General features: G+C 36.3%; 1 protein-coding gene across 1 annotated transcript in view; it reads left to right on the top strand.

Moving 5' to 3' along the window:
- Window positions 1-16,320, top strand: part of AK9 (adenylate kinase 9) — a 52,839-nt gene that overhangs the window by 33,194 nt on the left and 3,325 nt on the right. The window contains exons 22-34 of the mRNA XM_072331671.1: window positions 95-307; window positions 916-1,176; window positions 4,074-4,192; window positions 4,699-4,918; window positions 5,594-5,659; window positions 6,251-6,457; window positions 7,522-7,740; window positions 10,271-10,484; window positions 11,132-11,333; window positions 11,574-11,720; window positions 13,216-13,436; window positions 15,012-15,208; window positions 15,806-15,975. Of these exons, the coding sequence (XP_072187772.1) occupies window positions 95-307; window positions 916-1,176; window positions 4,074-4,192; window positions 4,699-4,918; window positions 5,594-5,659; window positions 6,251-6,457; window positions 7,522-7,740; window positions 10,271-10,484; window positions 11,132-11,333; window positions 11,574-11,720; window positions 13,216-13,436; window positions 15,012-15,208; window positions 15,806-15,975 (2,456 nt within the window). The remainder of the gene's footprint in view (window positions 1-94; window positions 308-915; window positions 1,177-4,073; window positions 4,193-4,698; window positions 4,919-5,593; window positions 5,660-6,250; window positions 6,458-7,521; window positions 7,741-10,270; window positions 10,485-11,131; window positions 11,334-11,573; window positions 11,721-13,215; window positions 13,437-15,011; window positions 15,209-15,805; window positions 15,976-16,320) is intronic.

The raw sequence follows: 16,320 nt of genomic DNA, 5'->3' as shown, positions 1-16,320 counted from the left end.
ACAAATCCAATATTGGTCTAATCTACTTGATCTACTTGATCTATGTAAAATGCTTCATTCAAACAATTTTTGAAAATGTTCACAATCTTTTCAGGATGAAGAAAAAGCAAAGGAAAAGAAAAGACACTTGGGAGACACGAAACACTTCTGTCCCGTCAGTCTGAAAGAGGATTATGTCCTTTATCCAGGACTGCCCGAACATGCAGCGAAATATCAAGAAAAGATTTATTATTTTGCAAACCCGGAGTACACAGAGAAATTTCTGAAGAACCCTGAGGAGTACGTGGCTCACAATGAACCGATACAAGTGAGAATCTTGAACACTGAATCATATAACAAATTAAAATCACTATGTTCCATATCCATCTACAATTGTTTATCACTTTTGCATTTTTTTTTCTATGCAATGACTTGTGTATCGCACAAGTACCTGAACAAAAATGAAGCGCTGCTGCTTTCTCAGTGACTTTACAGTGTACATTCAAATTAACACATTGAATTAATGATGCAGATGAAGTAGAAAAGAGAATATGATAATAAGTGCACACAGTAATCATACGTTGTGATTAACATGTCACAGATATTACAACATGTACTATTTTAAAGTTTTTTGTTTGTTTGTTTGTTTGTTTAATAGGTAGAGGAAAAGTAAAATAAGTGCATATTTTCTGGAATTATCTAATGGGATTTCATTTTTACCTACTGATATCATCTGCCATGGTGTACTTGTTGGCTATTTCAGAGAGGAGGTCTGTTTGGAATTGTAGTAGAAGAGCTGTAAAAAGTAAAACACAAAACGATCTGATTGTTTTTCAGACAATTTTTATAACTATATTTTGGGACTGAAAATCCATAGGAAATGCACAATGAAGTCCCAGTTGCTATAAAATACTCCATTTCTTTTTTTCCCTATAGGCTCCTCCCTTAAGGGTGTGTTTGCTGGGGGTATGTGGAGCTGGTAAAACTGCTTGTGCACGATGGCTAGCAGACAAATTTGGCATTTTCCATATTCAATTTAAAGAATATCTGCAAGAACTGCTCTTACCCAAAACTAAAGAGAAAATTGGGCTTGATTTTGATGAAGAACCTGAAGAAGACGATGTTGAAATTCAGTTACAAGAACTGCAAGACTTACCTCAGACCACGACTAAAACTGAAGATGAAGAAAGCAAACAGGTAATAATCTGAATGTGTCTGTAGACAGCATAATCATTTTCTGAACTGACTAGCAATTACCTATAAAATTCTTGTGAGATAAAAATCATTTCTGTTAAGCTGTTTACCTGACAAAGTTCTGTTACAAATATTGACAACACTTTCTCACTTTCTTAAGAATGCCACAAAAATTCTCCAAAACTTTTTAGTAAATTATGTGTAGTCTTGTTTATTTTTTTTTTCCATTTGTTCATTTTTATTTCTTTTTTTACTTTCTTCCCAACATAGTCAGGACAATTGCTAAATGGGATAAAGGAATTTTAAAGGGTCAGAATAATACAGGTAATGTGTGGAGTTGCTTTTGGCAGGTCAGTTTATAACTTGCTCATCACAGCCAAAAATATGGCAAGTGTTCCCGACACTAATGTTTATGGCTGGTTCTCAGTCAGCAGTATTTATTTATTTTTTGGCATCCAGACAGTGTTTTACACTGATGTACTTCTGTTCATATTTTTCTCCTCATCAGCTTTATATCTGCTGGTAAGCAACCTTCTTCTATGTGAGTATTTTTCTTTCTCAGATATGTTGCAAAGTGCTTTATGTGATGGCGTGGGCAAAAAACAACTGATGTAATTACAGAATCATAGAATTACCCAGGTTGGAAAAGATCTTGAAGATCATCAAGTCCAACTGCAGCCTAACCATAGTACCCTAACTCTAAAAACCCTCCACTAAATCATATCCCTGAGTACCACATCCAAACGGCTCTTAAACACATCCAGGGATGGCGATTCAACCACCTCCCTGGGGAGCCTATTCCAGTACTTAACTACCCTTTCTGTAAAGAAGTTCTTCCTAATATCCAACCTAAACTTGCCCTGGTGCAACTTGAGGCCATTTCCCCTTGTCCTGTCACATGTCACTAGTGAGAAGAAGTTCACTATAGAAAGCTGTTCATCATTCCATGAGTAGGATAAAACCCTAGAGAACAACATCCAAGATTATCCCCTCCATAAACATTTCTCTGAGTATGATTACCAACATTATCCCATTTTCTAGTGTTCCCCAAAATCATTTAATTTCACTTTCACTTTTTGGCAAGTTAATTGTATGTTTGATGGCCACTAGCATTAAAAAACTCTTGTAGTAGTAAATATCTAGTCTTCTTAAAGACCAGTTTCAGACCAGACAACACTTTAGAAGCACTACTTGAAGCCACCTTTCCCTTGTCCCATCTTCCCCCATTTCGCCTAATACAACACAACATTGATTTTGTTCTACAAAATTTCTGCCACTGTGCCTTCTAATTCCTGTTATAGAGATCATCCACATATTCATTTAAATGCGTTTTTTGATGTTGTTTATTTTCTTTTCTGAAACATTCCTCACTTGTTTAAGAAACAAATCTGCACAGTTAGTTAAAATGCATTCTTGTTATATCTACACAGACATTCAGAATCCCACAGGATGGGTATTTTATTATGTGATCAGATGATGAGATTTTCAAAAATGAACAATGAATTTTATCAAGAAAATGCATACTATTAATAAATGGAAACATTCAGTGTGTGTGATGAAATGATTCCATTATATATATATCAGTGGAGGAAGGACAAGATGTTAGACTAGGTCTAATCCAGTCCTGTGGATTGAATGGCTGTTACTCATTGGAAAAATGGTAATTTTAGGAAATCCCTTTAGAAAACACTGTCAAATTTAGTTTTGTATGAAAGGAATATAGTTGATGCACTTTAAGACCTCTCTCTGCTCTGAAATAAAGCCTGGGGATGCTTGGATGTTTGTTTGAAAAGTACCCTATTGTTGCAAGCTAAAGTACTAATAAAAATACACCCTTCATGGCAACACTCCCAGACGGATAGCTATTTGTACAATCTTTTATTTGCATGTTGTTGAAGCTGAATCTGTGCATGAGTTAGAAGGTGAAGCAGACAATAAGTTAGGAGATAAGACAGCACTTCTCCCTTGAATAGTTAGGCAGTTCAGTGTTGTTATGGAGAAACAGATTTATCACAGCTTCTTCTACAAGGTAAAATGACTAGATAGTCTTGATACTACTTGCTTCATTACTTGATGTAAGATTACTTGGTAGTGACCTCAGATTTATTTTGTACCTCAGCTGAGAATGGAAATGCTAATTCACAGTCACAGTTAGGTACTACACCCAACAGTCACCCCTTTGGGAGCAGCTTTTAGAGCAGCACCTCTCTGTGCTATCTGCAGGCAGCCCTCAGGCTGTTTGTGAGGCAGCCATTTAGGCAGTAATGGAAATTAAAGGTGAGGAGGCTTCAAAGTATACTGTACTCATTGTCACCTAGGAGACTGCTCCTAGAGAGTCATTTAAACATAGCCAGCGGGACCGCTGCTTTATAAAGCTAAATTGTTAAATAATGCTGTTACAATTTTTGTAGTCTTTGTACTACTATTTTAATTTAGTTTCCCTGTGAAATTAAAGAAACTATCGTGTGTTTTCTGAGTTTCTGAGGCCCACTTTTACATCTACTGTTTGTAAAGAATGAACCAATTAATACCAGTTAGCGGCAGATGCTGTGGGATGGCAAACTCCCAGCACTGCCAGCACCAAGGTTGTCCCTTTCAGCTTGATGGAAAAAATGCCCAAATTCTAGGGAAAAAAGAAAAGCAAAACACCTCCAATCAGCACGTGGACATCATCCAGAAGGTTGCATTTACTTTATGTATAGCGTACTATGGTTAAATGTAGCAGATGAATTTATTTTGTTCTGCTGTATTAAATCAAAGGAAGACAGTAATCAATACCTTATTTAGTTTTATATATATATAAAGATATATATAAAGAATTTGTGCGGTAACTCTTTTTGCTTTTTCTCTTTTGTTACTTCCGTTGTTTTTCATTTGTTGTGGACTTGCTTTATATAAAGGAAGTGGAGTTAACTGATGAGGAAGAAGCTATCAAAGCAAGTCTAATGGATGCTCAGCCATTACCTCCAGAAATACTTGACAACATTGTTCCTGACTGGTGGAGGAAAGAGCCTTTCCGGTAACTACATTCTAAGTACATTACTAAGTACATCTAACTACATACTAAGTACATTCCGTCTTTCTTTAATGAATCTGAGGAACTATATCATCCTTTGTGTCCACAATGACAAAAGTGCTGTGACAGACATTATTCAGATAATACTTGAGGCATCTTTCTTTGAGAGCACTGGCTAAGGGTTTTGTACCTATAGTTTCTTGGGTCACACAAAGAACATTGAAGGCACAGTGTATTTCCTTTATTTATTTTTAAATTTATTTTTAAATATCTTCTTGTCTGTGCACAGCAAAACCTCAAAATAAATAAACTATAAGTTAAAAGAAATGTAGTGAAGGATTGTTTGTACACTGTGAAGATACAGCACATGAAACTGATGTTTTTTAAGTTGCTATTATGTATTTTATAAGGAAGTTTAAAATAACATTTTTTTAATTCTGTGCATTTTCATTTTCACTTTAAATATGATATGAAATAATGATTTTTTGGATTTGTTTTTTTCCAATTAGGTCCACAGGATTTATACTAGACGGTTTCCCTCGTACCCCAGACGAAGCAGAGTATTTGTCAGAACGAGGGCTCTGTCCTGATATTGCTGTTTATATTCGCATAGATGAAAGTGACATTCTTGAGCGTCTTTTACCTCCACGTCTAAAAAAATGGAAAGAAAGACAGAAAAAAAAAGCAGAAAATAAGAAGAAACTAAAAGATCTGAAAGCAAAAATAAGGGTGGGTTTTCACTCCTAAAACTCACAGAAAAATAGATAAGGGACCAAGGAGACACAGCCCCACACCAGATTTACCACAGGAAACAACAAGTACTCAGGGCTCCTTTTCTCCTCTCCTCCCACATTAACACAGCCCAGCGCAGGTTATGTATGAATGCATGTAGTTATCCAGCAGGCCAAGTAAGTGAGCTATGCTGCCAGACATCTGGCAGGGTGATAGTAAGCCATGCACCTGGGAAGACCTGGGCAAAAGGCAACTATGGGGAGTGAGGTTGTATGGCCAGAAAAGTCAAATACAGCACATTACTGCTTTTGCATCCCAGCTGTTGTGTTGTGTTGTTACTATGTGGCCTGTGTGCCACCTATACATTTAGGAACTCTGTGGCTTACCAACAAAAAAGATGATATTATTTTCAGTGCAAATAGAACCACAGTCTTATTTTCCCCTAATTTCATCCTCAGAAATTGCCAAATTAGTTTTATTAAAATTTAGATACATGTTCACCTAGAGGCATGCTCGGTCCACAAAAGCAGCAGTTTTTAATATTAGAAACAACTGGAAACAGAGCTATAAGGTGAAAATAGCAATATTGATTCCAGTTCACGTCACCAGTTCTCACAGTAGAGTTTTTATCAGCAATTATAGTAGTCTTCTTGCATCTTTTTTCACTAACAGAATGAGAAGATCGCTAAAAGAAGGGCAGAACTTCTAGCAGAACAAAAAAAAAGGAAGGAGGAGGAGGTAAGAAAACAAGTGTACAAAAACAATTCTAAGTAGAAGTGTTTGCGCTCGTGTCATAGAAATTTCTTCAGCTTTTACTCACAATTTTCAGAGCAATGTGGAATAGTAGTTGTGTGGTAGACTGCTGGAAACCACTGCTTTCCAAAAGAATTTGGAAAGTTGTTGAAATTGTTTTAGAAACTGTTGACTCATTCTACTAAAACCAATTCCCAGTACGTGCTGAAGTCAGCAAAATACTTATTAAAGTGTTTAATTTACCTAATTCGTAAGTGTAAGAGTAGCCCTACTAATTGCAATTAGACATTTGCTTTAAGTCCTCTGTTAATACCAAAAAGGTCGTACCAGAATTTCTGCACAAACTCAATTACAAAGGCACAATAGCACAATGCAACACCTCTGTAATTTCTTTTGAAAAACGATTTCAGCATTTACTAGATTTTTGCTATAGAGAATGCTCCTAAAATGTTGTGGAATGGTTCAATAATTTCTTGAGTTAATGAGTTGTAATAATTAAAAACAACAACAACAAACTGGAGTAGTACATGTTCCGTCAAAGCATCTGCATAGAAGACATAAATTTTACATTAACAGGATTTAGCAGAAGGGGAAAATGATGAAAACAGTGAGGAGGAAGATGAGACTGCAAATGAAGACATTGAAGCTATACTTGAAGAGGAGTTTTTTGAAGAAGAAGAAGAAGAGCGTGAAGAAGAACAGGAAGCTGATGCTGTTGAGCGCATGCAAAATGAGATTATAGGAAGGTTTGATTCAGAAAGAGAAGGCATAGAAGGTGTACAGGTACCTATTTCACTATGTATTTTATGAAGCTCTATGTGCGACCTGGTGTAGGGGGTTCCCTTTGCTTTGGCAAGAGTTTGGACTCAGTGATATCTGGATGTCCCTTCCAACCCCTATGATTCTGTGATTCTGTGATTTTAAAACAATATTATAACATATGGTTATGATACAGGAAGTCTTCATTTTTATTTTAGTTGTCAGACTTCATAGTGTAAACAACATTGCTGCCGGCATCTCAAAACTGTATTGAGAAGATACATGATTTAAAAAGTATAAAAATTGTAAGAATTATAGGTGAATTGATGCAGGTAGTCAAACCTGAAACTCACACATATATGAACAAGATTTCAAATATACTTTTAAAGGCAAAATTCTAATAAGAGAATTACATGCTGGGACTACATACTATTATGTAATATTCCTTAGTTACAGTTTACTCAACATTTTCCCCACTATTCTTTTTTTGTTTTAATTCTAAGAATTTTTAATGTGTTTATGAGTAAGTTTATGTAACTCAATAATTCTGGTTCATTTTCCAAGACTAATGGTTAACCAGTTCTTTAATTTATGGTCCTCTTTGATATGGTACGATCTTCCTCTTTAATGGAAGAATAAATGACGACATGAAAACGCTGTAACACTCATATTCATGTTTTTATATTTTAGTTGAAGAAGCTGGAAAATAATAAGTCACCAGAGAGCAGCAATGTTTTAAACAGTTGCTAAATATGCCATCTTAAATTGCTTTGAGAAGGGAATAATGATATTTGATTATTTTATATAAAATTTACTTAGAATTTTCACTTATCGTAGTGGATTCCTCAATGTGATTTATTAGATGTTCAATTTCTTTTAAAACACGGTGATACTTAATACAATCTGACTAATTTAAAACTTCAGTGGGGAGGAAGATCAATTTTCATCTCAAATCAAGTATCGCTGATTTACAGTGACTACGAATTTGCTCGAGATATTCTTAACAGTTCACAGAAAATCGCATTGAAAATCTAGACATGTTTATCATTCTGATATTTTGTTGTTTTTTTTTTTTTTTCATTAATCAGGAAGAACTTGAAAAATTCTTAATACCACAAGCAGAGATCAATGGAAGTCGGAAGCTTCGCATAGTGCGCTACCAGATTTATTGCAAGCTGAATCCTTTAGTGGAAAATCGTAGGAGCATTTTTGAAAAATGTTACCCAATAAGTTTGCCTCTTGCACAGATGATGCTGGTTTTCTCATATAAATTTCCAAGTTCTTTTGGTCAGTGGGATCCAATCAAGGTAATTACCTCGAATAACAGTTATGAAAATACTGCTTTCATAAAATAGATATAATATTAAAAAAACATGAGTCAATATCAAATAATACCAATAATACTCAATCAAAGCAGTGTAGGTTGATCCAATTTGATCCAATGCCTCCTATTTATCTCCATGGAAACTACAACAGATACAAAGAGCACAACAACACTGTTTAATAGAGCAAATTCTCAGATACAAAACACTATTTTCAACAGAGTCACCACCATTAGCTATGCATTTTTGCAAGTGATGAAGAAAAGCCTGTATCCTATGCTTGTAAAAATCTGCACCAGCAGAAGTGACACACTGTCACTGTTGCAACTGCTGCAATGCACCACTCTACCTCACTGTTCTCACATCCACTGTTCAGTCTTCATCAACATTCAGAAAGCATCAAAGAATGTCAGTGGGTGCAATTTTTTTTTCCACATTGAGGAATTCAGTGACACACCTTTGCTTCATCCTCACTTCCATGTCAGACGTCATTGTGTCAGACTGCCCCTCTGCTGCCATTTGACACACAGCAACAACACATAATGCAATACTGACAGGAATGTTCATCCTCTACTACTGTAGCACCACCAATGTCCACATTATGGAGGCATTACTTTTGGAGCAGCCTTGAACATTACTGAATCAAAACTACACTACTGAATATACAGAAAATACATCAAGCCTTGGTAATACTTACTGTTAGGCTATGTAGATGGCCATCAACCCTGTAAGTAGCAGAAGAAGTAAAACACCATATGTATTAATGTATTAAATGTTAAATATTTTTAATTCATCAGCAGTAATAGTTATCAATACATATGAATTTTGAAGAGCAGTAAATCTAATCTCATGTTTTACCAGAGATCTGGAAAGTTGAGGTCAGAAAGTAATAGTTTCTATCTATATCAAGTGAAATCCTTATTGATTCCTCTGTGCTAGACCTCGACATTCATCCTGTTAAAATAACTGCATTTTTGTTATTCCATTTCTCCAATTTATTCATTTGTGCTGTGTGATGTTGTTTGTTTGTTTTACCAACTAAAAAGCAATGGTTAAGTCGGAAGAAAGAAGGAAGTCCTAGGAAGCCATTAGATGAAATCAGAGAAGTGTGCTGACAGTAAGAAATGTACATGCTATCAATTAAGGAAAGAAAAGCAAGATTATTTGAGGGAATTGTAGGATGTATGAATGAAATTATTAAATTGATTAAGGACTAGAGGGTTTTCCGAAGAAGGGCAGGTAGAATATATGACTACATTTAGATTAAATGGAAGAGGGAAAGTAGTTATGCAACCAATTAGACAGGCAGAGAAAAATGATGAGCTGAGAGAGGAGTGTGAGCAAATATACAGTAGGTTGGACTCCAGGCATTCTTATAAATTGAAGGCAAGCACTCAGAAATGACTTCCTGTGAGGACAGGAACCTAAGAATTAGAGAAGGTCTGTCAAGGTAATGCCATGCAGTAAACAGACACCTACTATAACAAGATCATCTTATCTGTAAGTTTATTAACTCTTCAAAGAATACTAATAGATTTGTGAGGTATGATTTCCTTCTGCAGAAGAAGCTGAGTTGGCATCTCCTTACTTCTTATGTATTGGCCATGCCTACTGATTTTTTCCTTAATATATTTCAAGTTATACAATACAACCTTAGATTTGCTAAACTGTGGATGCTGGGATTCATCCTGGAGGATGAATTCATCCCCTTTGAACTGTAGTGTGAATGCTATCTGATTTTTGCAATCTTTTTTTCTACAGATGTCTCTAGTTTGTTCTAAAACAACTTTTGACACTGTAAGGCAGTTCCTCCAAGAAGGGCTATAACAAAATACACGACTAAATTCTTCCATAGAAGTGGTGCAAGAAATTCATTTAGTATTTCTGCAATGACCAGTTCTGCCATTGCTGCTTCTCTTGCATCTTGATTAGCCATCAGCTCTGTAGGCTTCCGAATGGTTGTCTGATGTGTTTGAAAAGATTCCATCAGCAGCATGTGTATTTTAGCAAAAGCGTTCATTAGTTTTACATCTCATCACAGAGTAAGTATTGGTATTATTTTCCATTTTATTCATAAAATATTCTCAGTGTATCTTCTACTGTCAGGCAGATAGTTTCAGTGACTCTTTTAATTTACAGAGATATTATATATATATGTATATATATATATCCTTAATAGATGTGTCATAAATTCTTTGAAAACTGAAACAAAACAAAACATGTTGTTATACCTCTGTGATTACTTTTCTGATGGACAGAAAGTGTTACGGTACCACCTGCTGGAAACAGTGAATATTCTTTCTCCCCTTGGTGTTCAGTTCACCTTTTTGTACAAGAACTGCATATAGAAATTCCACAGACCTGTACAAAATATTACACCTGTCTCTATTTCAGAATACAATACAGAGTGCAGTTGGTAGTTCTTTACTTGCCTGTAAAGCTACTTTTGTAGGACGGAGGCTGTGGAGGCTATGCCAAATCTAATCACCTGCTTCACATTTTGTATGTTCTGCAGGTAAAGGAAGGAGAAATAATCAAGCCAGCACAAAACTATGAAAACACCCTCTTTCCTGTAATTCATCGTCAATATGTTTATTTTTTTTCAAGTAAAAAAAACAGAGAAATATTTATGAACGATCCCATCAAATATATTTGTCAGCCAAAGCCTAAACCACCTGTGTCAGTTAAGATTGCAATCGTGGGACCTCCAAAATCTGGGAAGACTACAGGTAGGAGCCAGTATTCTCTACAAAGCAAAAGATTATGATTGAGGCTATGTCTGCCATGGCTACTATTAAAAAACTCATGAACCTTTAATATTGTAGGTCTTCCTGCTCTTCATACCAGACATAGAATCCTATAGTTACACTTTCTACTGTATCATTTTGCAGCCAGGTGCTTATGCATTTCCCATCTTAATTTTATCCCAGCTTCTTATGAAGTTGTTATTGACATTGACTGGTGCTTAGAAAATCTAGACTTGTGTTACTTAAAAACTTACTATTTCTAGTAAATTTCTAGTTGGTTCTTATTTCTTTCAATCAATACGATGAAAAGAGTATTTCTAGGATCTTGGACCAGAACCCAAAACTCCACATTTACCAGTCTGTGTCCTAACTTCTAGATTTAAAAACATTTTCCTTCTTTCTTCTCTCCTTCTCTCTCCATGATTTCTTCAATCCCCAGGTCTCTGCCTTTAACTAGAGGAGAAGAAAATAAAGCTTAGACCACAGAGCTATGTTCCTGCTTACCAAGGTTTCGTATTGGAAATGACCCTTGGAATGAGCACTTGGCTTCTAAGGCATACTTTAACAGGCTGCTGGGTTGTGATGTTGCCTGTGTAAAAGCTGTTTGTTGAAATCAAAATATTTTGCAGTTGCCAAGAAATTTGAAAGTGCATATGGGCTACGGAGGCTGAGTATGGGAGATGCCATACGGTTCGTGTTAAACAATCAGCCAGAGAGTGAGCTGGGGCTTCAGTTAAACTGGCATCTTCACAGAGGGCTGACCGTACCTGATGAACTGGCCACCCACGCCCTAGATGTGGCTCTGCTGGATCATGTGTGTGCTACCACTGGGTAAGAGTCTTCTCTGGGCTTTTTCTTTGGGGGAAATCAAATCAATTTATTCTTTTCACTGTAAATCAATTTATTTTTCACTTTAAATTTTCTTCCCCCAATCCATGTAGACATTTCAAATAGTTGAAGTTATGCTTCTGAATGATGGATATGTTGGAATTTGGAACTGCGCCATTTTTAATGATTAATTAGTAACTGACTTATTAGAAAAGCTGTATTTCTGTTTCTGTTTGTATGCAGAGTTGTTATTGATGGATATCCTGTAACAAAAAAACAAGTAAACCTCTTGGAAGTAGCTAGAATCATTCCTGTGAAAATCTTTGAGTTAGAAATGGATGCAAAGGAGGTGTTCAGAAGAGCTCTGCTGGATAAAGAAAGCACAAATAGGTAATAATGCTCTCTGATGCATTTATTCACATATTTTTGTCACCTCTCTCTGTGAACGTGCCTTGGTGCTGAGAGGTTATACTTCACATATGAGAAGACAAGGGCCCCAGGCCTTGCACGGTCTAATGCTTTAATTTCCATAGACCAGAAGTGGAGACATAAGTTGCCAAAGGAACCTGTGGCATTTTCTAGATAGATCGCCAGAGCACATGACTGAAGATGTAGATGTGCAGGGGCACGCACCCACTGCTTATTTTAATTGATTTTATTGAAGCTGTTATCAGAATTACTACTAGTTTACTGCTGCTGCTGAAGTGCGTTATTCATCAATTCAGTTATTACCATCATAAGAGAAATTGATGTTTCACCTAATAAACTCTATTATTTTTTGTTTTCTTGTAAAAAAAGGTGGAAATAATGTATATTTTACTAATGTACATGAATCAGTCACTGAAATCTTTGCTTAAATAACTATTTGTTGTTTTTGAGGAAGAGCGGTAAGTAGTTTATAAACCAACCGATAATTAAAAAGAACAGAACATTCACTTTAAAATTGAATTGTAGAAGGACCTGGTTCTCATTAGAGGAAGTGTTTCTAAGAAGTTCCAAATAGCTCAGAGCATTATTGCTTTTCCCTTTCATTTTGTCTCTTTTGTTTTATCAAGTAATCAGTATGATACGTAATTGTTTACTAAAAGCTTGAAGACAGTTTGCACTGCCAAAAATTAAATTAATGCTATCTCTTTGGAAATATTTACCTCAACATTTTAATTCTAAATATCAAACCGATTACATCTTATAGGCTTAAATACATACCGAAAGTACAACTGACAGGAAAATGAAATCTATCAAAATAGAAGTTTCCATCTGTTTTTTACAATCTTTTAAATAGGAACCAGCACAGTAAATGCTTCTGTGTTCGAGTGAAAATTTCTCTTCTGGTCTTGAGTAAGATTTTTAAAGGTCACGTGGATTATTTACGTGTGTATATACATATGAAAATATGACAGATATAGTTTTCAAGATATATCTGAGGATGATGGTTACTTCTTGATTTCAAGCAACAATGTAATTTAAAACTCCGCCTGTTTTGCAATGAACAACTGATATTCATTTGAAGAGTCTGGTAAGATTTTGTAGGGTAGCCTTTTATGGTGTACTGATAGTGTGTGTCAGCTGAAGTGTTCTGACAGATTCAAAAACCTTTACAAAATGTATCTGGGACAAAAACAGCAAAATATTTGTTTCTGAATGTAACTTCCTGTTCAGCAGCTTATTACTTTATGTATGAAACTATTAATATTCTTAATATGGAAGTTGTATTTCTCAAATATGATGTATAATTTCAAAGAAGCAAAATCTCAAAAAAAAGCAACCCAAACACCCAAAAACCTTAAAATGAACTCTTACATTTACACACAAATTTCAATGAAATGATCTGATCTTCAGACTCCTACTATGTCAGTGCTATTATTTGTTTGTTTGTTCCCTTCAGACCTTCCTACCCTGTACATGACAGCTCACAGATTCTAGCAATTAAAAATTCCTACTATAGGCAACATATTGACGCAATTAGAACGTATTATAAGAAGGAGCGTCAGAACTGGTGTGTGATTGATGCATCCCAGAGCAAGTGGTGGATATGGGACAAAGTTCTGCAGGAAGTTCAAGTGATCGTTCAAGAAATCCAGATATACCTGGAAAGAATAAGAGAAGGTAAAGAAAAAGTTGCTCTGAATAATATATGTTTAAGAAGTTGTAATGTAGTGATGGTGTTTAAATTCAACTTAAGCTTGCTTTGGATGAAGCTACTTCTTGGGCACAGACATGCCTCAAATTCCTTGATATCCTCTGGGGAGAGCTTGAGAGGTCTCTTGATGACAGCAAAGAAAAAACAACTTCAACTCAGCATGCAGCCATCTTCCAAAGAACTAGGGAACGTAACACAGCTAAGAGAAGTCTTGCAGCCTACAGTAAATTTCTCGACTTTTGAGTGATAACAGAAAATCACAAAGGGGACCCCAACATATACAAGGGGAATTATGAGGAATTATGACTAGCAGATTTATTGATATGCCACGAGAGGAATGGGAAAGGAATGGAAATATGTTAGCTAGTGCCATTTGAGTTAACTTCTGTACTGAGGGTTGAAAACCATTTTAGTCTAAAATGGCATGGCTCCCGCTTGAACTTCTGTGTGTCATTTAGGTCAAGGTTAAATATGTCCTTCAAATATGTCTGTACTGTTTAACAAGGATTCCTCTAACTGGCGAACTTGTCTTACCTTCCTTATCTTGTAGCCTTCTTTTGGTCTTTAACATTTCAGTGGCTGCACTCTTACAAGTATCAGTGAAGAGTCAAGAGTTCTAGATAGCCTGGGTTTTATGTGCCATTTTGTTCAAGAGTTTGAATATATTTTGTCCAGACAGATTGTAGCATCTGCAAGACATGGGCAAATAAACAGGAGGCTTTCCTCAAGCCTTATACTCTTTTTCAACAATGTAAAGAAATATAATAGCTAAAATGTTCCTCTGGGACATAAAAGAGTAAAACAAATTATAAATAACACTAGTGCTAAGCATGCACTGTATGTCATATGATGCACGACTATTCTATTTCTTAAGTAAATTCTAGAAATGTTTTATTACAGTTAACTGCTAAAATTAGTTGGAACTTCGTTTTAATAATGATCAATAAAAATTGCTATTTTGGTTTATTTTATTTCTGTTATTACATATTGTCATGTGATAAACTGTAACATTTAAACTGTGATATTTTTACATAGAAATGCTTTACATTTCTGTCTTTTGTTAATACAATGAATGATTAAGATGATCGGAGGGCTGGAACACCTCTCCTGTGAAGAAAAGTTGAGAGAACTGGGCTTGTTTAGCTTGGAGAAGAGAAAGCTCTGGGGAGACCTCATTGTGGCCTTCCAGTACTTGAAAGGAGCATATAAACAGGAGGGGAAATGGCTGTTTTACATGGGTGGATAATGATAGGACAAGGGGGAATGGTTTTAAACTGAGACGGAAGGTTTAGGTTAGATATTAGGAGAAAGTTTTTCACACAGAAGTTGGTGACACACTGGAACAGGTTGCCCAAGGAGGTTGTGGATGCCCCATCCTTGGGGGCATTCAAGGCCAGGCTGGATGTGGCTCTGGGCAGCCTGGTCCAGTGGCTGTCAACCCTGCTCACAGCAGGGGGGTTGAAACAGGATGATCACTGTAGTCCTTTTCAACCCACACCATTCTATGTTTCTATGATATCATTAATTATTTTTGTTAACAGGAAAAGCAGCCAGCATTGCTGATTTATGCATCACCCCTGAAGAGCTGCAGTATCGGCTGGGAGAGTTTCAACAGTACTGTCCTGTCAGCCTTGCAGACAAGGGTGAGCTGGTTGACTGCTCTGTAACATCATCACTACAGTTTGCTGCAGAGTTTCGAGCGCACTATTACAAAATGGCTTCACAGGAAGAACTGGATGTAAGTGTCAAAAAGGTTGTGTGGACACAATTATAGAGAGGGGACGCATTGTTTCTTTGATTCTTTGATTCAGTGGGGGAACAAACAAAGTATAATTCAATATTGAGTAGTTGTATTAGTATTCTCACTTTTGATTTGTATACTTTGCTATCAAATGTCATATGAAACGTAGCAGAGTCTGTTCAAACCTGTGCACCTCTTGCAAATAGACATAGATGGAAGATTAATTCTAAACCAACCATTTTTACTTTTCTCTATCTGTTTGGTAGTGGGCTGGGGGTGGGAAGCAACTAATGATAATGATGCATAGTGACAGTGGTGGGTGGATAGTGACTTCAACTGAGAGTGCTCTGGAAAACAAATGAGTTACCCAAGAGTAGCAGCAGTACCAGCACACTAGGAGAGGTGCTGTAGAAGAAATAATGAAATTGGATGAACCAGTCTTCTGGAGTTTGATCTACTGTGAAGAACCTGCTTTAGCAGGGGGATTGGACTCCATTTCTACAGGTCCCTTCCAACCTCTGCAATCCTGTGATTCTGTGGCTGACAATCCTATAGTGCTTCTTTCATGATGAAAACATTTAATTTCTTCTACAGAAATTCTTGAGCAGACCAGAGATTTATGTGCCACCACTGGCACCTCGCCCTCTTCCACCTCAAGATAAGCTACCTCAAAAACTGACAGCAGCAGAAGTGAAGGCCTTATTCCCTAAAAGTGCTGAAATGCAGGGATACTGTCCAGTCACTTACCTAGATGGAAAACAGAGGTACATCATCACTATTTTCATAGCATAAACTACAGACTATGTGTCCCATGTCATCATGTTAATGAGGAAATACTTGGAAAGTCCTGCTGAAAAGCATTCAGGGTTTGGACAGGAAAAGCAATCACAGTCCTCTATATTCTATCTGTGGCTTTGGAAAGCTATATAAAATAACCTATTGAAAATCACATGACTACTGTTTTCAGACTGAATCTGGACAAGCTTGCACAGAAAGTAAATCTCAAGTACAAAATGTCAAAGCTGTGAGACCTTAGAAAACTTCATTGAATATGAGTCTGCATTCCACTCCTGTCCTAATGCCACTTCAAAATAAAATATAGACAAGCA

Source organism: Excalfactoria chinensis, chromosome 3, assembly GCF_039878825.1.
Source record: "Excalfactoria chinensis isolate bCotChi1 chromosome 3, bCotChi1.hap2, whole genome shotgun sequence".
NCBI lineage: Eukaryota > Metazoa > Chordata > Aves > Galliformes > Phasianidae > Excalfactoria > Excalfactoria chinensis.
Note: the sequence above shows the minus strand (reverse complement) of the source record. Positions and strands in the feature narration are given on the sequence as shown.